Here is a 23,987-nt window from a genome sequence, read left to right as displayed (position 1 = left end):
TTTCGCCTCCCATTTTTTTTTTTTTTTTTTGGTTTTTTTTTTTATTCATCGTCAACTCCCGTCATGAAAACGATCGTTACTCACATCGGCTGACACCGGATCTTGACCGCTTTTCCAACCGGTATTATCTCATCGCGATACAGGTCGTATTAAGCTCGGCTGTACAATGCCTGTATACATAATCGAACGATGCGATGTGTCGAGTGTGTGCGCAATTAGGGAAAACACGCGATTCTACTTACGCAATTAACCGATTTCGATCCGCACGTGGCCGCGGGAAGATAATGGCCTATTCACTCGTAAACGCTAATTGTACTCAAACACCGTACATCGTATGGAGGTTGAAATGTTTCTAGTGTTGGTAAAAAAAAAAATATATATATATATATAAAAAATAACAAAATTTCCGGAACCGAAAAGGTTCAACGATTCAATTTCAAACTACATTTTGAAAAACTTTCACATCTGTGTCGCCCTTTGCGAATTTTGATTCCATCTGATTGGCATGAAATATTGTTATTTCTTCGGGTTTTGAAACAAGCAGCGATTAAAATGGTAAATATTTTTTTTCTGATCCCCGATCATTTTCTGCACAAAAAAAAAAAAACATTGCCCAACGGTTTTTAACGTCCAGGAGAATCGGGCGCTTCGCGCGAATTTTGTCCGTGCGCGAAGTCGTACTTTCCATGCAGATTTTACATGAAACAAAAAAATTTCTCACCTCGTTACAACCGAATCACACTGCTTTCGACGTATTTAATTTAGACGGTAAACTTTCGTACGGCCGACGTCGAACAGAAATTTTTTTCAATCCGCTGATAATTCAATGCTTTTGTTCTTCGTTTCGAATATGACCACGAAGAGAAGAGAAAAAAAACAAAAAGAAAAGAAGAAAGTCATCCAACGACCAAATTATTTTTCTCTAATTAGTCGTTAAAATAATCTCAAACGTACGAAATTCAACGAAGCTTACCTGACAGAACAACATTTCCTCGAGGCAAAAAACACAAGTATACGAAAAAAAAGAAAAAATGAAAACGTTGAATTTGTTTAATTAAACGAAAAAATCTGAATCATTGCTGCAATAATTTTATAAATTTCTCATATTTATGCCCTGCAACTTTTTAGCTAGTTATTTTTTCTCATCGGAAGCTAGGGTGCATTTTTTATTAATCAAGGTTATCCCTCGCCACGTTGTTACATTTATGACGGCGACACACCTCCTCCGGAAGTCGTAAAATTACACAGGATTAAAAAAAAAAAATACCCAGCGTTAATTATCACCTGTACTCCCGCCCCTTGCAGTGTCGGAATTCGCTCAGGAATTGGGGGGTGCGATGGAAAGCCACGCGGCGAACATACGGCGGCTGGTCGACGATTTTCGTGGACGTTCAGGAGAGCCGAGGGGAGATTCAGGAGGGATGCGACGCGCCTGGGAAAGTCTTTTGCGGCAGGTCGAGGCGGACGCTGCGGCGAATTTGGATCTCGCGGGTGTCCTGCAGCAGCAGCTTGCGCGGCCAACGCAGGAGGCGAGCTTCCACCGGAAGGTGCAATCGAGAAAGGTGAGAAAAGCAAAAAAAAAAAGAAAAATAAAAGATTTACCAACCAAGTGCGCAAAACAGTACATTCCCGCACTAGTGCGGAAAATGTTACATTCTCGCACTAGCGCGGAAAATGGTACGTTTTCGCACTGGTGCGGATTTTTCTCACTGTGATGGGAATAACAGCATACGCAACGGAAATTTTTTTCATCAAAGTGCTCCAAGTTTTGATCAATCGATCAATTGGTCAAGAAGAGTTTCAATAGTGAACGAATATGCAAGGTATGCATACAATTTCCGGTCAATAATCCCACCATTTGGTATAACTGTTTCATTCGCTCTTCAAATATTCATCACAGAGTCTCGGTATGTACGATGTCAGCAGGAGCTCGAGTTTTAGATCAAAATTGATCGACCGTAACTTCGGGTACATGTTACTTATTCATGCCGCGAGGATGAGTATGGATTGATTGAAATCCAGGAGATCGATCGCGCGGATTACGGCGTCGTGTATAAGCTGGTACATCTTTCCGCATTGTGAGTACATAATAGCTGAGGAGTAATAATCCATCTTCGGAAAAGAGAACGGCCCCCTTTTTCAGCTCGAAAAATCGACTTCGTTTATCGTAACGAGCGAAATACGTGCGAAGGTTTTCATTTATTTATACAAATATCGCCTGTTTTTCTGATTATACGACACGTATGCCTCATTTTCGCATGTATAAGTAATACGCGCTTTATATATAAGGTAGTTAGTTTTATGTTCCCGGACGATTGATTGCTTTGAGACCACGTAAGTCAAGGTTCTTATATTATTTATACTCTAAACGTGGTGGTTTTAACATTTTCGAAATATCGAGCAGAGTTAAGGATGTATCAGGTGTACAGTTTAGTTAAACTGACATTAATCAAAGTTTCTCCGTCATGTAAATCACTTCGAATTACTAATTACTCATCTATTTTAATCAAAATTTATAGCTTTCAATGTTTCCCTGTACAAAGGGTAGAATTTATTAACGAAACGTATAAGAACTTTGTTTGGTTATAGACTCTAAACATCTGTGTCTTAATTTTTCACTCGACTGTAAACATAAAATATCTTCAACGTTGTTTAATGCCCGCAGGATGATGTCAAAATTGTGAAGAAACGTCAGGTTTCATTTACTTTTGCCATAAAATACTTAAGCTTGTTGAAATGTTTGGGAATACTTTTAAAACTAATTTGCGAGTAAATTAATTTCAGAACTCGTGTCAGTTCCGAAAAAGCTTGTCAGTATTTTTAGAGTTTAATTACTTCGGAACGAGCTTACCGAAGTGTGTTTGAAATTCTTACACTAACTTTACAATACTCGTTGACTGGCCTTGTTAAAAAAAATTTATTCATGTATTACGGTTTTTTTTTTTCTCACGAATCAATCGCGTTTTGTCTGACTATGAAATAAGAACCGTTTTTTATAACCCGGCGAAACGACCTTTCGACTCGTGAAATTTCGTAGCGCGGCATTGCGGTCTGTAAGAAATTTTGAAATCAGTCCAAAAGCACTTTAATAAAAGGTCGGTGCACCGCGGAGCCAGCAGTTGCAGTTGGCTAGAGAAAGTACTCGACTGCCATATAATCCTGACTCTGCAACGTCGAGTCTATTTCCTGGAAGAAACGAACGGAATCGCGATATGCGTAGAGTTGGCACTGCGTTTTTTACGACCCAATAAAGCTTCGGTATTTCTTTTGACGGTTTATGACTCCTTGCGAATAAAAGTATCAAGCTCGTCAAAATGTCCGAAAGTAACTCACTGTGTCAGATCTCCGAGACTGACAACAATGAACCTACTGTCTGAAATCCGGGTGTAATTTACTCCTCTGCAAGCACCGGCTTAACACGAAGTCGTAAAAACTTACGATCCTTACTTCGGGGCGATTACACACTCGCATGTCAGGTACAACGATCAACCGATTTCAACGTCCGCATCTCAGAACCATAACACGATCGACACAAAGATATCGTTCTTTCTACGTGCGATTTTTTTAACGATTCCAAAACCAAAAATTTCCACATTTGAATCCCGTTCAATTTCCGAATCATGATTGCAGAATATTTTTGATCACTTTAGTCTTCGAGTCATTAGACGGGGAGGAAACCGGTGCAACTTGACAGTTGAGTGACAAGACTTGTAACAGTTATCAGTCGTTATTCAGATACTGACAAAAGTTGGTCAATTAGTCATAAACTAGTGCTGTGCGACTAATCGATTAATCGGCAGCTTCGATTAAGCAACTTTTCGATTAATCGTTTTTGCAATTGATCGGTTAATCGATGATTTCGATTATTCGTTTTTCCGATTAACCGATTAATCGACGGTTTCGACTCATACACCGATCGGTGTGCAGAATTATTACGAAGCGACTTCGATTAATCGATTAATTGGAAAAACGACTGACCGAAATCATCGATTGATCGATTAATCGCACAGCGCTAACCTCAACCGTTCCATATCTAGATAAATCGCGCAGGCTGCGGTTTACAGCCAAACTTAATTGAGTTGGCCCGCCTGCATCTTTGAAATACGAAAAAAGCTCAATCTGGTAATTTTCACCGTTTTCCCCTAACCGCTTATTTCAACGACCGCACAACGTCGACGAGTTTATCGCGATAATCATCGAAAGATATGATTAGAAAAAAAAAAAAAATCAAGTCCGTGTAACGTAACTCGATGCATCTAATCGACCCCACCGGCCTCGTTTAACGGCTCAACGTTTACGCGGTTGGTAACCGACGTCCCGCGGGCCGAGCTTTAAGGATCGTCGACTAACTTAGTCGCCAATGTGATTTTGGTTATGTGACGCAGATATTCGCCCACCGCGAGGCGTACGAGCAGGTTGTGAGTAAAACGGAGGAGAAGCTCCAGCGCGCCCGAGTCGATTACAAGCGAGCTTACGCCGCGCTTTTGAGCGTTGACGTTGAAGGTGGGGGTGATCACCAGGGCCTTAAGCGGTCCTACCTTGAGGCCCACAACGCTTACGTTCTCCAGCTGCGGGCGACTAACGCGATAACCGAACGATACCAGCTTCACTGTCTGCCAAATCTCCTCAAGGAGATGACCGAGGTATACGAGGAGCTTTGCGGGCTTGCGGGGAGCTGCATGGCCGGCATTGCCGAGGCGGGGGGGGAGCGGGCCGCCGATCAGGCCCGCCGCTTTCAGACCGCGGCTAAAGAGGCCCGCGCTGTCGTTCCGGCCAACGACCTTCAGCTCGTTGCCCGAAGCTTGGCTCCCGCCCCCGGGACCCGAAAGCCACCGCGACGCCTCTTCGTCCCTCCGTCACCCCCGGAGCAGGTGCCTCAGGAACGGCTGGCCCAGGTGCCTAATTTACGGGATGAGCTCGTGCCAACGGGAACCAGCGCCGCACCCCTGATGGAGGACCTCAGACGGGAGGCGGACCGTCTCACCCAGGAGATAAGCCGCCTCCAGGACTCGCTCGAGGCCCTGGTTCGCATTCAGCGAAAGTGAGTATATACCGCGGGGAGATTGTTAATATTTTAAAGGCACGCACTTCAATGTTTCAACCCGACCGCAACGAGTTACGAAGTTCGTGACACATTCTACTTGTACTTTTTTTTTTTTGTCATTTGCATTTTGATACAGGGTCGCGAGACGACTCTAATTGCCTATTCGTGATTCGTCTTGAAACGACGAGAGATAGCTCGGAATCGATGCGTCTTATTTATTGTAACGATAGACGGTAATGTATTCGGTAGAAATATATTTTAAGACAAAATTTTCTTACCCCCTCTTGTCGGATATTCCGACTCGATTTTTACATATCTGGGACTAAAGATTGTTATGGAAATGCTTCAAAAGTCACCGTGATAAGTATTGAAATATATATCTGTACAACGAGAAGATTGTGGAAGATGATTCATTTTTACGAGTCGATATCAATATTTCTAAAATTCAGAATAATTTTAAACCTAATCTGTGGAGAAATGTTTAATACAATCTTTAGTTTTTTTTGTTACCAAGGTAAAAATGTTAAGTTTGTTTTTTCTAACTTCTAAGCTCTTTTAAGGGAAAGTCGACCCTTCACGTTTCAACGACGAAATTTAGCGAATCGTATTTGACATTTTTTTCATCGCTTGCACAGCAACAAAACCGCTCAAAATTTGGTAGAATGACAGAATTTATGATCGCGCTTGTATTTTTACTATAGAAAAAATTTGGGAAATTGATTAATAGAAAAAAAAAAAAGTAACACATGAAATATATGAAATATATCTTGTCTCACGCATCTGTAGAATAGCATATGTCATAATTGCAAAACGTAAGTGTTTCACTGAATTTTCTAAACTTTTTTTGATTACCGCGCAAGCACAGTATTGCAAGTCCATTATTTTCTAGAGTTTGAAACGATTTCACTGTACTTAGGAGATGAGAAAAAAAAATGCAAAATCTGACTTAGCACTCTAAGCTCTAAAATTCTCTTGATACGTACGAAGTATTTTATATTCGTGACTTTATGCGCAGGGTAAACGTTTTTTAATTATGACGGGTAAAAGCTTTGTCGCATAACCGCAGGCGCGAATTAAGGAGCTTACATCGGAATGTATAATTAAGGACGAAAATATACAGTGTATAACAAACAAGGGTACGTAAATTTTGATTTCCTCGTTTTTTTTCCATCCCTAGGTGACTTATCGTGTTAAGAATTTCGCCAATCTTCTTTCCGAGCGGTTTAAAATTTTTAAGTTTCAGCTGTTAGGTTAAAAGCTTTCGCGGTCTTGTAACAGAATTGAAATAACGAGCAAGCGATGAAATTTTCGATCATTATCCTTGATTATACGCAAAGAAATTTACCCACGGATTGCTAATGTTGTAGGGTGTTTCAGTAGAAAATAATTTACGATTTTACACCATGACACTCCCTAAAAAGTTTGTTCGGGTCAAAAGAAAGGTTCTGTGAAAAGATGGGCGCTCTACGTTATGTGGAAGATCGCGTTCATCTGATTTTTCACTTTTTCGGACATTTTTTCTTGGATTTTGTGAAGAAATACGTTGTAGCTCTTCAATTATTATTTATTTCTTGCTACTCAAATATTCAACCCAAAGATTACGGTCCGTGACACAAGGATATATTAACCCGAAATCTTATTCCCCTGAATCAAAAGTTCACATTGAATTATTAATATTTTATGAGATTGAATAAATAATGAAAAAGTCGTCAGATACGCTTTTCAAACATCAACCGGAGGCTTGATATTACGAGTGTGGATTTTCTTTGTTACGAAATTTGTTATTACGATTGATGTAAGGGATGAAAAAAAAAAAAAAAATGAATTCACGATTATACTTCATAAATTTTTAAAAAATGCATAAAAGTAAAAGATCTTCCGCGTAACGTAGACCGCTCATATTTGGTCAGAACCTTTCTTTTAACCTACAAAAAATTTTCAGAGGGTGCCATGGTGGAAAATCGCAAATTGTTATTATCTTAAACACCCTTCCAGATACAGGAATCGATAATTTAATTCACAAGCGGGTAAACGAGCAAAAAGTAAAAGCTGACTTCTCCGTTTTCAGAAGCGCAGAAAGCAGCCTGTTCACCAAAGCAGCGGAACTTCAAGAGGACATATCGTTGAAGCGTTTTGACCTGGGGGTTGCTCACCTCCAACTAGCCGCGGTGCAAGCTCAGGTCTCGTATTCCGTCATTACTTTACCGTTTAAACGTAGCTAGCTCATAATTTCGAGCGAGGGTTTGTTTCACGGCTTTGCGAACTCTCCGAGCCCGAGACACTCTCGCTTTGCAAACGAGCTATGAAAGAAAAATAAAATGAGGTAAAGGGAGCTTTGCCCGCATCGAGGGAAGCACAAAAAAAAAAAAAAAGTAAATAATCTCCGTCGTCAAAAGAGTGATCAGCCAAGTAACGTCTCCTAGTCTAAAAAGCTTCGTGAATGTGTTATCGCAATCGAAAGCACGGCTTTGGCTGTACGTTTCTGTACATTCGCGCATTCACTCGTCCGTTTCTTATCGGATTCGCGCTGTTTAAAATCAAACCAGGCATCGGAGCTTTCGGGCTTAGCCGATTAAGCTCCGCTTCGCGTAATTCGTACGGCTCCACCTTTTCTTTACCCCTTTTTCGGCTACATATTCCAAAAGTCGTTGGAGTGGCTACGTGACTATATCGGGCAATTTACGCCGAAACGACGAGATTTTCGGAGGCTTTCAAGAGGACGTTACAGAGAAAGAGAGAGAGAGAGAGAAAGAGGTCTCCTTATGAATTCCGCTCGTGCTTCTGATATATTGCCGACCGTTGAAGAAGATGGCCGCGTGTTTCGTGCCGCTACAAGTTAACAACTTGTTCCGTGACCCTTGAGCCTTGGATCATGGAAGACTGACTGGGGTCGTTTGGAAGGTTGAAAAAGTGACAAGGGCGAGTCAGCGAAATGCGAGGTAAATTCGACGAAACACAAACGATGACAGATACGACAGGCTGCTGAAAAAAAATCTCCGCACATGTCGCACCTTGCTCGTTTCTCCTCTTATCTTCTTCTTTCCCTCTTCGTTTCGTCCAGCTCTCTTTTTCTTTCTTTCCTATTTTATTCGTTACCTCGCTGAGTGAATACCTCTGTTTCCCGAATCGAGTCTTCACTCTTGAAACGGACAGAGTGATGTGCACCCTTTAGGCTTACCCGACAGTTGAAGCTACCGGAAGCCTTGTTCCCGATACTTGCGGTCGGTATTCGGATTTATAAACCCGCGCGAGCAACATTTCGATTCGGACCGAGTAATTGGAGGAGAAAACCCCAAAATATCCTCACCATAAAATTACTCACTCGGACGGGTTAACGGTTCTTTCAATTCAAGCTGAAAATATAATCCGTCACTCAGCGAAATTCCATTTCTTTATTGTCTAGCTGTTTTCTTCGACACGTTTCAACGCTTGTATCTGTCGGTTTTGCAGCCCCAATTATGGAAAACTTCCGACACTCCCTCGAGCTTCGGTTGTAAAAAATTGTCGATCGTTTCTTGTAACAAATGTCTAGAGAATCGAATCCATGATAGAATCTTCGAATTTCAAACTAAAAGACGAATTTTCTATTGCATGAAGTTTTTTTAAACCGTCATCGTTGGGTCGAGTACGAAAATCGATATTTTTTATTCGTTTTATTGCACTGAGTATTCATCAAATTGTCATAAAAACTAAATTAAACAATTACGGCTAGGATATCGTTGCGTTGTTTCAAATCGCTTCTGACTGGTTCAAAATCTAAGTAAGATTTTTTTTTTTTTTTCCAGCTGTCAATTCTGTACTACCAATTGTTCGTTAGAATCAATATCGCTGCAATGTTGTAAAATTAACCGTTCAACGATTTCGACGTAATAAAAAAGGAAAGTATTTTACTGAATTCGCAGGCAATATAATCCGTTTGAACAAAGTGAGCTATCGTAGATTGAAATCTAACGTATCTAATAAAGTTTTACCGATTTCGAAGTGATTCGAAACGGGGTTTGGAAATTTGATCTTTCGTTTTACCATTTTCAATTAAATATCTCCGTAGTTCACTTATACGATGATTCGATAAATATCTCAATGCACGACTATCTATTATCAGTAAAACTAGTAAAAATTATTCAAAATTATCGATTTTTGGTCAAACAGCCTCCTCAAAACACTTCAAAGACTTACTCAGTCGTACTTCTTCCACCTTTTCATTGTAATTGCGAGATTTCAAGAACTGCTTGGACTAAAATCAGGGACTGATCGTAAGTGGAAACTTGAAACGGTGCTCGAAGCGTGGTTCAAGGGCGAGAAGGCATGGCAGGGAAAGAGCGGAAGGTGCGACTTTAGGAGGGTGTGATAATGGAGCGAACGACTAGAGAGAGAGAGAGAGAGAGAGAGAGGGGGAGTTTTCGCTTTGAGTAGTGGCAAAAACCTTTTTATAATTCGATAAGGCGAAATTGAACTCACACCTTCGTGACCTGTTCAATTGAATTGGGTCCCACGGATAGGCGAAGAGATAGACAGATAGATGGATAGATAGATTGAGTCAATTTTAAAATAAGATGGCTGCTAGGTTGGATCATCGCACGATTTCGCTAATTCTCGACAAATCGACATCTTCTATCGGAAAGCTTTTTCACTCCTTAAATTTTGAATCTTTATCAGACAAATTGAAATCCATTATTCAGCTCAAGAATATGTAAGGTCGGATAAAGCACTCGGGATACCGGAAATTGTTATTTCAAATTAATATTATGTTCAGATTTAATTGCCTTAAGATCGCCGATTTCCTCTGACAAACGAGCGTTTTCATATTCAATGTGCCACACCGAGAAGAATTTAAATTTGTTACAATAAGTAGAAAAATTGAGTAAAACAGGTATCGTTAAAAAAACTGTTTGAATATCGTTGGAATTACCAAAAACGAGGTACGCGTAAAGATTTTCCGCTATCGTCGATCCTTTTTTGGTAATCGCAACGCGAAATCAGTTTCTTCGGTTTACTCTACTTTTTTAGTTAAACAAGGCTTTAACATTAATTTATCGTCGCACGAGCGTTAAATTTTCGCAACAGTTGCAAGAAAATATAGCAACAGTGATCGCAATGAGAAAGAATAGCAACGGGTACCAGAATTTCCGGTATCGGCTGTAAAACTAATTTTCATTTTCTACCCGGAACTATATTTTTCGATCGTGGTAAAAAATGAAAATAGTTAAGGACCGAGCGGTAACAGGAACTAAAAATTTCTCTCGGTTTGGATAAGTTGGTAAATAAAATTAAATAAGAAAACGATAACGACAGTAAGAATAACGAAGATAAACAAATAAAGAGACAGAGCTTCGGTTCAAAGAGTCCACCCCTTGTCGAGAATCGAGCCTCGCTGCTCGACTTATCGAATTCCTCGCTTCGAGAGCGAGATAAAGGGGCGCGTGTGTCTCGGCATGCGCCTTGAAAACTGGGTCAACATGGCTCGCCCGAATCCAAAACCAGTGCAAGCCGCGGCGTCTGGCTAGGTCAGGGTGCTCTTATCGAAATATCGCCATGGGCTGGACAACTCTTCGTTCCCGAATTGTCAGTATAACCCGAATCTCACCTCAATGCTCGCATTACCGTCCCCGTGCTTTCATGCTTCTACGCCTCGTCGCCTGACAGTTTTTTTTTTTTTTTTTCTTTATTACGTTTTTTCTTCTTCTTCTACTTCCATCAACCGTCATCGCACTCGCCGGACAAAGTCCGTCTGTTCGTTCTTACGCTCGTACTTGTTTTCACGCGAATAATTCGTACGTAATTTGTCAGAATGAAACGGGAAATTGAAGCTGAGATATTGAGGAATAAATAAAGTACCGATAAGCGGTTTAGAAAAATTTAAACCGGATGCTCAAGTCTCTACTGTGGAAAATCGTAATTTTACGGTATCGATACGCTGCACCTTCTAATATTCTCGTCAGAATAATTAATCCTTATTCGGGGAATACATAAAAATAGAATGTTCATTAAGCATTATAACCGGACTTGGGGAAAAGGGATTGTAAAATAAATATAAGTCGACGCAAATAATTTTTTTCCAATATCAATATCAATATTTAATATTCAATCATTTTCTCTTTTTTTTTTAAATCAACGGTTTTAACTCTTTCAGTCACACATTTTTTCACTCAATATTTTGGCTGGAATTTTGTTACTCCGCGGTTTTCGGGGTCGCTGATCACAAAATCTGAGGTCAGAATTTGGATATATCGCCATATTGGATCCAGCATTTCGGATTTTGGAATTGTCAAATTCAGACTTCATATTCGTGATCAGCGATCCAAAAACCCCCGATTACCTAAATTCAGGCCAAGATATTGATTGGAAAAATGTGTGACTGAAATGGCTAGTCAGTTTTGAAAGCTTTTTGGGGTGGGACTTTTCTTTTCGTTAAAATCACAGTGAACGCATTCTGAATTTATAGTTGACGATGAACACCTCCGATTTCTCCATAGTTTCTTTTACTTTTCAACTTGTACGGTGCCTTTTCGTGCCAAACAAAAAAAAAAAAAAAATACAAGAACCCGTGAAACAGAAGTCCAGAGGCAGGTTGATCAAAAATCTCACGGAGTAATACGACTCGGTTATACGATCACTTTAAACAATCTTCTTAACAAAACGCTCAATCATTTTCTTCGTCGTTTTAATTCATACGGTTCGATTCTACGTGTTGTCGAAACGTAGAAATCCCGCTCCGGTGATTTGATCGGTAAAATCGGTTTCCCTGAGCTTGAAATTCAATTTCCATTTTAATACCTCAGACGAGAGATTCGTTTGAAACGCTTTTACGATCTAGTCTAACGAAAACGTTGTTGTCACTTTTGTATGAAAAAATAATTCTCGACAAAGGGTGCAATTTTCCAAATGTTCTTCTTATTCTTATAGAAAAATTCATCTTCTTTTACTCATATTCTTTGGATTCGTATCCGATGATCGTTGAAGAGCATTTAATTCTCCCTAATTCTTCTTATCAATAACCAGCCTGCTACCTCCTGATCGAAGATGATCGTAATATCAGAGACGAATCGGATTGTACGGATTATGGATGAGAATTTCACTGATCAGCTCTGACTACAAGAATGAAATTTTCGATTTTTAGAAGGAGCTTTTCGGAGGCAGCGAAGCGGGTCCCCAGGACGGGATGAACGATCGTAAAATGTCCAACGGATCAACCGGCAGCACCAAGCACAAATGGCTCAAAGCTTTTAAAAGCCTAAAAACAAGCTCTCCAGCGGCCTCGCCGGTTCCCGCAGAAAAGTAAGCTTCTTACATGTAGTTTAACGCTGCACGCATAGTATAACGATTATATTACCGAAAATTGCAAGACGTTTTTTTACTCTCTCGGATATGTAGCGTCTAGGTACATTTAAGGCGAATTTTTCTCCACCCCGAAACCCAATTTTCGGGCTAATAAAACCTATGACAGAATAACCGCATAAATATTCATTTCTTTACGTTTAAATTTTATTTTGCCATATGTCGATTTCTGGTATCGAGCAGTCGAATTATGATAGAAACGAATTTTGAGTATGGATTCTAGATGTCAAGTTTTTATTTCTACCCCGTAACTAGTTAGTGAAAAACTAGTTTCACTAGATAAAGTTTGTTTTTTGTAGAAAGCAGAACGATATTTCGAATTTTAAGAAAAATTACCTATTTTCTTAAAAATTTGCTGTACGTAACAATCAAACAAACTTCCAGTTTTTTCATTTAAATCGCTTTGATTCAAAAATAATAATCGATGATAAAACGCGAATGTAAAAGAATTGATAAACAAAGTTTAAAAATGAATATTTTTCGTACTTATTCCATCTTCGTACGAACTTTCTCGTATCAAACTCCAAACTCAATCTCCCATCATACTCTCGTTAAACCGCCCCTGGTAACGTTATTAACGATAAAGTCCATCATATCTTAGTGAAAACGTTTTCCATTATCTTCCCTTCGGGCACCCATATTAGCTATAAACAAAAAACTTTAAGACTTATTTATCAACGTAAAAAAGACAAAAACAAACTTTACAAGTTATAAATTAAGGCTCAGTTTATTATTCGATGTTTGTCGAAATCGAAATTTGTTTATATCCACAGAAACTCGGAATGTTTTTGTGCTTCTTTAATTTTTTATTTTTTTTTGCTGACCCGTGTTATTAGTCAGGATTTAGAGTTTCGTACCGTCGTACATTAAAAAAAAAACAACTTCCCCAACTTGTGTGTACGTAATTCATAAATTATACTCCACCCAATAATGATTAAACCATAATCCGGAGGCTTCGGTGTTTCGCCGTTTTATTTTCATTTGCTGGAAAATAACGTCAGTCAATGTTTGTGTAATGCTAAACTAACAAAGGGGGAAGCAAGCGATGTATCACGCTGTGTCCACCGTCGTCGCGATGTCCAGGTAATTTATCAACAACCCCCCCCCCCCCCCCCTAAAGTCCGCATACAAACGTCTCTAAGATCTGCAACCCTCTCACAACCCGCCCCTCACCGTTTTTACTGTTATTATATACTCGCAAGCATCCGTTTGTCACAGCACACAATCTATGTACATACATACCTGTATTTTTATACATTCATACCAGCAACGTACGAATGCAAACGGAGCTGAAATTTACACGTACGTTATATTGACAATACAACACGAACACGCAATCGATTCAATGACGGAACAGCAATTTATTAACGATATTTTTCCACCCCTTGATGGCTGATCACAAATTTCCGCTAGATGGAAATGCTGCATTTATTATTTTTCTATTCATCGTCGATATCTTATTATTTTTATCATCATTTTTTCACGCAATTTTTCGCTGTTCTCACCTTGCGCAAAAATTTTACGCCTTACCGTCTGCGGTTTGGCAATCTCTTGGACGAGGCGGGGTTGAAATTCCGATTGTGAAAAGTTACGAGAGCGCGAAATACCGAGTTGTTTGGTGACGAAACTTAAAGTAGAGAAATCAAACTTTGAGGAGATATCAAAGTTCCGAAAGTACGAGAATGAGAAAATTAAAAAATCTGAAAAACCGAAATACCGAATGACCGAAGATTTTCAGTTCTGTGAATTTCTGGCTCGGTGAAATTTCGCCACTTTGATATTCCTTTGTTTTGGATTTTCAACGTTTTTACGTTTTTCTCATTACTTACACCCACTCGTCGAGTAAACATACGCTGTGTGAGTATATTATTAATTTTCGAAATTTTACTCCATCGAAACTCTATTTTTCGGAATTTCGCTACATCGGAACTTTACTTTTGGTAACTTGAATTTTCGAAATCGTGCGTTTCGCAACTTTGAGCCGGTCGGGTTTCCGACCATTCGAAACTTTCTTGTTTCTTCAAAGTTTGATTTCCTTACTTCAAATTTCGCCACCAAATAATTTGAAATTTGGCGCTTTCGGCCCTTTTCAAATTCGGAACTTCAACCCCGCCGTTTTTGAACGTCGCTACTATACGTTATACACACTAATTCGCATTGATTACATAATTATGCTAACGCGGCACACTGATAATGAATGTGAATGTTGCACACCACCTTGCTTTACTCTCAGAATGTAAGTACGGCTCTGTTCTTCTCACAATCCCTGCACTTTTACACCGATCGCATAAAACCAAAAGAATAAAAAACTCAAAAGGAGATGGCAGACGACCATTTTTTTTTTTTTTTTTTTTTTTGATCCAAAGTGTGAAAAAATCCACCTAAAATAACGATCTCAACCCGAACCTGTTCGCATCTCTGAATGAACGAGACGAGTCGCCTTTTGAGTTCCGGGAAAACACTGAAAAAGAATTACAAAACCCCGGAGCGGTTATTTGGCAGGATGTCAAGTCTGACTATTACAGTGAAACCATTTCGTTACCCAAATGACCAGGAAAAATTTGGAATCCGAGGGCGGTCACGCTTGGAGAGAATACACTTACCGAAAGATCACACCGTGCGATGCCTGCGGTCAAGTTTTACGAGGCCACAGTCGACAGGGATTTCGATGTCGCGGTTGCAAAACGAACGTCCACGCCGACTGCATAACTTCCGTTCAGCCAGCCACTTGTCCGAGTCTTGGCTCGAAACGAAGCGGCGGAATTCCTCTTCTCCGCAGACAGCGAAGCACCACTTCGCACACCGCCGAGGACACTTCGTCGACAACCGATCACAGTAAGTCCCTCAGATTCGTTCGATCCCGGGACCTTCTTCGTCAATACGGTCGCGTTTATCGGTCACGTTTCGCCAACTCGCACGCTTCGTTGCTACTTGAGAGAACTGGTTTTGAAAATATTTTTTACGGATTTTTAACACCCGGGTCTTTTTTTTCCAACTTGTTTTTCACCAATTGAATATATTGTGAAGGAAATTTATGAAAATTTATGTAATATCTTCGAACCTTGCGTTATAATTCTATGAAAAAATTAAATTTGAGGTGATTATTTGCAATGTGTTTTTGGTGCAAGTACATTGCCACCGGATGCGTGATGCGCGTGGTTATCGATGGGTAATCGTAACTTTTGAATGAAATGTGGTGAAATAAAGAATCCAACGGGAAATTGAAGCTGAGATATTGAGGAATAAATAAAGTATCCGTAAGCCGTTTTGAAAAATTGAAACCGGATGCTCAAGTCTCTACTGTGGAAAATCGTAATTTTACGGTATCGATACGCTACATCTTTTAATATTCTCGTCAGAATAATTAATCCTTATTCAGGGAATACATAAAAATAGAATGTTCATTAAGTATTATAACCGGACTTGGGGAAAAGGGATTGTAAAATAAATATAAGTCGACGCAAATATTTTTTTTCCAATATCAATATCAATATTTAATATTCAATCATTTTCTTTTTCTTTTTAAATCAACGGTCTTAACTCTTTCAGTCACACATTTTTTCACTCAATATTTTGGCTGGAATTTTGTTACTCCGCGGTTTTCGTGGTCGCTGATCACAAAATTTGAGGTCAGAATTTGGATATATCGCCATATTGGATCCAGCATTTCGGATTTTGTAATTGTCAAATTCAGACTTCATATTCGTGATCAGCGACCCAAAAAACCCACGATTACCAAAATTCAGGCCAAGATATTGAGCGAAAAAATGTGTGACTGAAATAGCTAGTCAGTTTTGGGTACTTTTGGGGTGGGACTTTTCTTTTCGTTAAAATCACAGTGAACGCATTCTGAATTTAGAGTTGACGATGAGCACCTTCGATTTGTTCATAGTTTCTCTGACTTTTTAACTAACACGATTCTTTTCCTTGCAAAACAAATAAAAATTACAAAAACCCGTGAAACAGAAGTCCAGAGACAGATTTCAGCAGTCGAGCTACATAGGCGGTAAAACATGGAGTAAACATGAAATTGCTGGACAATGTTCGTCTCAAAAGTGTAATAACAGTAAAAACCGACACAGAAAAGCTCGTCACAATAAGCACGCGAGAACTTTCAGAAGTTGAGGATAGAGGAAAGAATACATTCCAGAACTAATTATCGGCAGCAAAACGTGTTGTTTCAACGCGGTTACTGTTATAACTACACCTCCAATTACCGTCACTCAGCACTCACTGTCCTCTGTACGCGGACACGTGTTGCTTTCGTATTGTTACGACGAGAAGTAACACGAAAGATTCTCAAACTCGCCGGTTTAACGCGTGTGTAAACACTGTCATTGTTGTTGATCGATAAATCCGGTCCAAGACGCGTAAACGTCGATGGCACGATATAACGTAAACAAGTTTGATAGGTGGGTAAAAAGGCTTAAAGAACACTCAAATATACGGCCTATACGCTTGTTGAAATGTAGATACATATCTTGGCAGGCATGATCGAAAACAGAGAAGAAAAATTCGCATCAAATAACGTATCGCAGAAATTTTGAATGTCAAACTCGTCTATGAAATTGATAATCACATAGTACATGTATAACGCAAAATGCATGACGAATATTAAATTAAAAATCCGTAATAAATTGTACAACAAGTTTTCTCACCTAGTAATATTGCGTGAAATTATTTATAAAGTTAGTACCAAAACTGACCCAATTGATAAAGAAGTTCCCCACATACAATACCGTAGAATGTAAAATAAATCACGTAAATATAAGAATCATTTTCAACGTAACATAACCGATATACCCAAACACATATACGTTTTTGCGAACGACGAACACGAGGAAAATCTGATCCGAGATAAATATGATTACAAGCTCGTGCTCGATGCTATAGATAGAATATTTGACGAGCCGCGTCCCTTTGATGTGTGCAAAGTTTAACCAACAGACACGGTTGACTGGTGAATTTTGGCAATGAACGGTTTATCCCCTCGTATAGCTTCAGCTAGTATCAAAATCATTGATCCGACGGATGATTTTCCTCGGTGTATTCTTTTTCTCGTTTTTTTTTTTAATCTCTCTCTCTCTCTCTTTCTCTCTCTCTCTCTCTCACTCTCTCTCTCTCTCTCTCTGTCTGTCCGTCTACTTCTCGTTCGTTCGTTCGTTCCTCCTCTCTTCTCTTCTCTTCTTTTTTTTTTCTTTTTCTTTTATCTCACACACCGTTTCCGTTGGTCCATGGAGAGCGGACGACCACAGCCCAATGATATGCCAATTGATACGCTGATGAAATCCTTTACCCTAACCAAAAACATCTCCTCGGCACCCTTGTGTGCTTGCGTTTGTACCATGGCAGACGTGGACGCGATATACCAGGTGCTGAAGCAGGCTGGGGAGATAAGGGGGAACTCGACGAACTCTCCACCAACACCTCCCACGGCAGATCATCCCCCTTCCGGTGCAGCAGCACCCCTGGCTACGAGGACCTCTTCTTCCCAACCCTGTTCCTCGTCCACCTCTGGTAAGCCACCCCTCTACTAACGATCACTACCAGGGACATGACTCGCCGCTCCGCTGATCGTTGTTGCATACCTTACCTTACGAGCTGTGCAAGCTTTTACGTGTCGTTTTACACATCCGGCATTATCTCACCCGTCCCGAAACTCTGCCAGTGTTCTTTCACTTAATACATCTTAAGCTTGCAACTACGACTGTACAGCTGCATTCGGGGACAATGAATCTGAGACGGATCATTTATTTTTTACACTAGACAGTCACGTTGGCAACACTGAGAAACCTACAGCGCCACGGTCGGCCGAGCGCGAAACAAACTCAATCTCGATAAACGTAACATAACCCGTGACTGTCGAGGATAATGACTTGTTGGATTGGCACGTATTCTAAGGTTAGATTCGACGGTCACGGGTTATGTTACGTTTATCGAGATTGAGTTAGTTTCGCGCTCGGCCGACCGTGACGCTGTAGGTTTCTCAGTGTTGCCAACGTAACTGTCTGGTGTAAAAAATTAGCCGTCTCAGATTCATTGTCCCTAAGCGTACCTGACTAGGAGTACCAATCTCCGACTGCTCTGCATTACGTACGCACGCACACACGAAACGTGTTTTTTAACGCGTCGTTGAACGAGGTGTGCGAAACCTCTGAATTTGCCGCCATGCTGCCACTTCGTTACGGAACTCTGAACACACTGACGGCTTGAATAACCAATTTGTGTTTTTCACCCTGCAGCCTTGTGTGTAGTGGGTACCTACCTGCGTTATTTTTGTCACCACATACCCCGAAAACCGTAATCACTCATCCGTCTATCAATCCGTACTTTTTTATGTCTTGTTTTTTTTGTCCAAGCTTGTTCTGCAGGTTTTAATGTACACCTTATTTTTCTCCGGAGTGTTGATATTCGAATGTTTGTTTTTTAAATAACACGCTGTTTGACGCGGACCTTTTACCATTAACTCTGAATCGACATCGAGCTGGTGTCCGATCTGGAAAGCATGGAATAACGGGTCTTAGTTCATACATTGAAGTCAAAATGCCCGCACGACATCGGTTCAACGCTCTTTCTACATTTTCTAAACTGGACACTACCTCGTTGTAGTTTTTATCTCGCGATTATTGCTGCGAATTTTTTTCCTTGCGGACGAATTGAATTTGGCAACGATTACGAGTCGAGTATACTACCAACGTCGACTTGATCTCACGATCAGTGATTTTATCACTTTTACGAAGTGCCGCTGTTGCAGTAACCGCATTTAAACCTGACGCCCGAAATTGCAGCAAAATGAGCAGAAATATCGTACGATATTCTTTCTATTTACATCAGTGGAGAAAGATTGAAAAGAAACCACATTATGACATGGAATTGTTGATTTTACCTGACGAGATTTGAAGAAGAAAACAGAGGAAAATATGCTTATCGAGATGTGTTCGAACCTCGACGGAAAAGCAATATTTTCTTTTCACATTCGCCCGTCGAAGACAGCTCATCAATTATCCTTTAACGGCTGAGTTATTCACCCGGCGACGGTGCGAAAATTGGTCGAAATAGAAGAAGATAAAAAAAAAAAAAGAAAAAAAAAGGGTTCCGCTTGTTTCCCTGCAAACGCGCAGACGGTGAGACACAATTCCGTCCCGTTTCCAATTTCGGATCCCCGACAAAAGCTGCGAGACAAGCAAAGCTCTCGCGATCCTTCGACTCGGGATAATTACACGTCGAAAAAAGACACCCCTGACCCGTTTGGCTCTTGTGCGTTTTGCTCCGCGAAGCCAAGTGGAATAGCCAAATCCGGCGGATCTAGCGTTAATAAAGCGTCGCATCCGGACCCTCGAAACATCAAACAGACAGCGAATCCCATGAAACTGATTCCCCTGCCAGTCTAGCGCCGCCTCGGTCTCGTTTTTTATTCAGCTTTCACCCGGGAACTCGCTCCAGAGATTTCTCGATTTACATTCAGGAGCAAGCAATTTTTTCTCGGATGGTACTGTGGTATAAATCCACTTCCTTTGATACGTACAGCTGTATATTTTCTCTTCGTTGAATTTTCACCCTGCTTACCCGGGATGAAATTTTATACCTCGTTTCGACGCCGAGAAAATTTCGAGGCTTTTTAGCCTTACGTGAGACGCTCTTACAGGGACGGTAACTCAGGTCGATATCTCCGATTTGATTTCTTTTGTAACATGATATAGTATACTAAAAACTAAGCGACACGTATGTTTTTTTTATCCGCCATTGAACACTTTAAGATGATGAAACTACCCTCCGAAGTAAGGGATGTCAACGGGTGATTTGACAGTTTTTTTTTTTTAATTGAGAAATCACATTTTTCATTTCTCGTTACGAGAAAACTTTGCTACTTGGATTGGTTGAAGAATATTATGTGCACTTGACACGCCTCACTTTGCAGGGTTGTTTCACCACCTTAAAGTGTTTAATGGCATGTAAAAAAATACGTGTCGCTTAGTTTTTATTAGTAGTCTAATGTAACATATTACAGAAGAAATCAAACCGGAGAGATCGACTTGCGATACCTTCTTTATTAAACAGAGAACTCCTGAGTCAAAAAGACCCTATTTTAATCTCGAAACTGCGCGTAAGGCCCGGTTCTGATGTTTGAAGTTCTAACGAGAACCAAAATTGGAACTCATTTGACCCTTGGAAGCCTGAATCTCAATATTCCGGGTTCAGACGTTAATCAATCCTCACGGTTTTCTTTTCTCGAGTCTTTCCAGACTCGATTTTCCATTAAGTGAGATGTTAGGATCTCTAGGTTAAATATCGATCTAGAATATTTGAGATCATCGATCTCGATCGAATGAATGCAACTAAGCTGCGAGGATCTCGAGGGTATAAACGAGAGCTAAATTCGATTAGGTTTAATTATAATAGGTTCGAACAAGTTCCGAAACTTCGTTTCGGGTTAACTTACTCAGCCGATAGAGGGTCGAACGATGAAAAAGTTTTCGAGTGTTATTCCGTAACAATTTTCCCGCAGCTTCTTCTTCATCATCAGATTATCGATGACGATGTAGCCGGTGCTACGGTTGCAACACTAACAAAAATCGTGTGGAAGATTTACAAGCTGAAGTATGAATATAACCACAAGTTTGAATATTAAAACCACTCACGCGATTTTGGGAGGAGCAAGGATAACGAGAATAAACAAGTAAATTAACGAACAAACAAACAAACAAACAAACAAACATAAACAAAGATATGCAGAAGAATATTGACGAGATTCGATTGGCTAGGGCGGGGTAGCGGAGGATCAACTTCAGGCACTCGACCCTTCGGACAGCCTCTGGTTCTGATGGCTCGAGGGCCAGCGAATCAATCCACTTCGTCCTCGCTGCAACTTAGGCGTAAATCGACCACGCGAAAATCCACGAAACGCCGATGATTTGCGTTTCCGATTCACACCTTTGTTAATTAATTTTTTGACAATTTTTTTTTTTTTCTTCTTCATTTGTTTCGTTCATTTACCTTGTTTCCAACAGCGAGAGTGCGGCTTCGAATTATATACGTACTTTTGCCTGTAGTATGTGCGCTACTATGCGCAAAGTTTCACCGTCGGATCGTTTGCGCAGAATTAATTTTTATCGCAGATGGATAAACAATCTTCGAAAGGGGGGAGGGGAAATTACTATATTTCCTAGCCAAATTACTATATTTCCCCTCCCCCCTTTCGAAGATTGTTTATCCATCTGCGATAAAAATTAATTCTGCGCAAACGATCCGACGGTGAAACTTTGTCAATTAGACTTCTGATTCTTTTCCACTTCCGATTTTATTTACATACCCCGTACATTTTTTTTTTATCTCGTCGAGTTTGCTGAGGAAAGGGGAATAAAAAATTAATCTACAAACGCACAGCGAGGAAGCGAACAAACGAAAGAGGAAGAAAAATTTATATCAGGATCCTACAAAGACCGGTAATACTCGTCAAAGAATTGTCTTTCTCTCTCTCTCTCTCTCTCTCTCTCACTCTCTCCCTCTCTCTCTTTGTAATTGAATGTAAATTGAATCGCTTGAAAGGCGCATGCTACGGATCGATAGAAGGAAAGAAATATCTGTGTTGAATTCTAAGACATGAAATACCGTTTACTACTGTTACCTCAATAATATAATTAAGCGATGTATATAATGTAAATAATAATGATAATAGAAATAATAAAAAGAACTTTATTTTCTTCAAATATCGTACGAATATCGGTGTGTCTTATTTTCAAATTTACGTACGCGTTACGTACGTACCTACCTATGTGTATAATTTATATATGTATAATGTATGTTCGTATGTATTGCGAGTCGTGTCCCAGCTCTCTTGGTATATCCTCGTTGTGCGCACGCGTATTATTGTGATGGAATTGTGAATGTTTGTTATTACATCTGTACGTCGTTGCCAATTTTATCCCCGTATTTTTATATACACTATATGTATTATGTATGTTTCTATAATAATCCAACGATCTCGTTGAAAAATCAACGCTTCGATAGCGGGCCCTTGTTTCGCTCGCTGTGGCTGGATGTATATTATGCAATATATGTATACGATACGTGATGCGATATTACAAAAAAGAGAACAGGAAGAAAAAAAAAAAAAAAAGAAAAAAATGGGAAAAAGACAAAAACAGTAATTATACATCGTAGTCTTATAATTTCAACAATTTTTATACCCTCGTTGATTATTTCCAGAGTATTTTCAAACTAGAGAATTAAAATCGAATCTCCTTACTTTGGTACTATTCTTTTAATTCCCACTCCGTTTCAATCCCAGAATTGTTTTTTTTTTTTTATTCTGTTTTTTAAAGAACGATATTCTCATTCGTCATTACGACCGATCATCATTTGTCACGCGACAATAACTGTTTCCTCCCCCTGCGTATAAAGAGAAATGAAAAATAAGCAAACACCGAAAAAATAAAAAAACACGCAAACACACACACACACACACACACACACACGCACACACAAGTATAAGAAAAGCAATAACAATAATTCGGTGGAGTTTCTCGACGAGACGAGAATCGCGCCGATACGAACGTTGAGCGATTACAGATAATGCTAATTGAATTGATATGATGAAAAATGAAGCGCCCCACAGTCCACAACGTCGGAGGGAGCGGCTTAATTTACGGATGAAGAGTTTGAGCCTGGATTCGCCGGAAGGTTCGGCTCACACGCGTCAGCGTCCTCGAGATTACTATGCAACTGGTCCGAGGGAATCTACGCCCCCGCGGTTATCCGACAGCGGTGGCACCAGCCGGTTATGTATGTATTTCACCGGATGATTGAATAATTTACACAACAAAGCCCGTGCCTTGATTAAAATCGCAGGGATTAACCCAGAGTTCGGCGGTTATAAGCGAAATACGTTACGCAGCCGCAACTTTGCGGAAAAACCGGCGTCTCGTTGGCCCCGATAAATCTGATCCACAAGGGGATATTCCGTCTCGTTTCACCCGATCGCCTGTAATCGGTACAAAAGTTCACCGACGCCGATACATTCGACCGTTTTGTTTTTTTTTTTTTTTTTGTATCTCGACTGCGTCACCGCAAAGAAAAAAGTGGAGATTGACGCGTGTCTCCGTTTTTCGAACAGCGCAAGTCTTCTGTTTTTACTTAATTATTTTCAATGTTTATGCAGCTTTTTTTTTAACTTTAAATGTTTATATTTTTCGAACAATTATTCGAACAACGAATTTGTCGTTGGATTGAAACTTTTTAAAGGAAATTTTTAACCGTAGAATTTTTAGATTTTCACGTTTTGACGAACGCATCGTTTTTCCTGAATTCGACCGATTGTAGTAAAGATTTTGTTTCAAATGAAATTCTGGAATTAAAATTCTCTTCGATGTTACAGGAACAATCGAAAGTATTTTGAGTAGTATTTATTTTTCTCTTTCTCTATCTTTAGCCTGTGCCAAACTTTTTTTACTAAACATTTTCATTGATTTTCGTCAGATTCTTTTCAATTTTTCTGCTGTAGTTAATTCGAGTTAATAACGGGACGTGTTGAGTGAAAAAATGTCGAATATATGAAAGGTGCCGCAATTCGGGTACGTTTGATGTTTCTCGACTTGATCTGAAAATCTCT

The 23,987-nt window shown here is 39.9% G+C and overlaps 1 protein-coding gene across 10 annotated transcripts in view; it reads left to right on the top strand.

The window, feature by feature from the left end:
* The window catches only part of Stacl (Stac-like), a 41,931-nt gene that overhangs the window by 11,482 nt on the left and 6,462 nt on the right, over window positions 1-23,987 (top strand). For 8 of the 10 annotated variants that reach the window (XM_046622988.2, XM_046622982.2, XM_046622979.2 and 5 more), the window contains 8 exons: window positions 1,306-1,562; window positions 4,386-5,041; window positions 7,113-7,224; window positions 12,162-12,319; window positions 13,412-13,462; window positions 14,934-15,214; window positions 17,732-17,896; window positions 22,985-23,161. In XM_046622988.2, coding sequence (XP_046478944.1) covers window positions 1,338-1,562; window positions 4,386-5,041; window positions 7,113-7,224; window positions 12,162-12,319; window positions 13,412-13,462; window positions 14,934-15,214; window positions 17,732-17,896; window positions 22,985-23,161 — 1,825 coding nt within the window. In that variant the 5' untranslated portion in view covers window positions 1,306-1,337. The remainder of the gene's footprint in view (window positions 1-1,305; window positions 1,563-4,385; window positions 5,042-7,112; window positions 7,225-12,161; window positions 12,320-13,411; window positions 13,463-14,933; window positions 15,215-17,731; window positions 17,897-22,984; window positions 23,162-23,987) is intronic. The other 2 variants (XM_046622985.2, XM_046622984.2) reach the window with 2 other exon arrangements.

Source organism: Neodiprion pinetum, chromosome 4 (genome assembly GCF_021155775.2).
Source record: "Neodiprion pinetum isolate iyNeoPine1 chromosome 4, iyNeoPine1.2, whole genome shotgun sequence".
Classification (NCBI taxonomy): domain Eukaryota; kingdom Metazoa; phylum Arthropoda; class Insecta; order Hymenoptera; family Diprionidae; genus Neodiprion; species Neodiprion pinetum.
The sequence above is the reverse complement of the archived record's forward strand: the minus strand, read 5'-3'. Positions and strand labels throughout refer to the sequence as shown.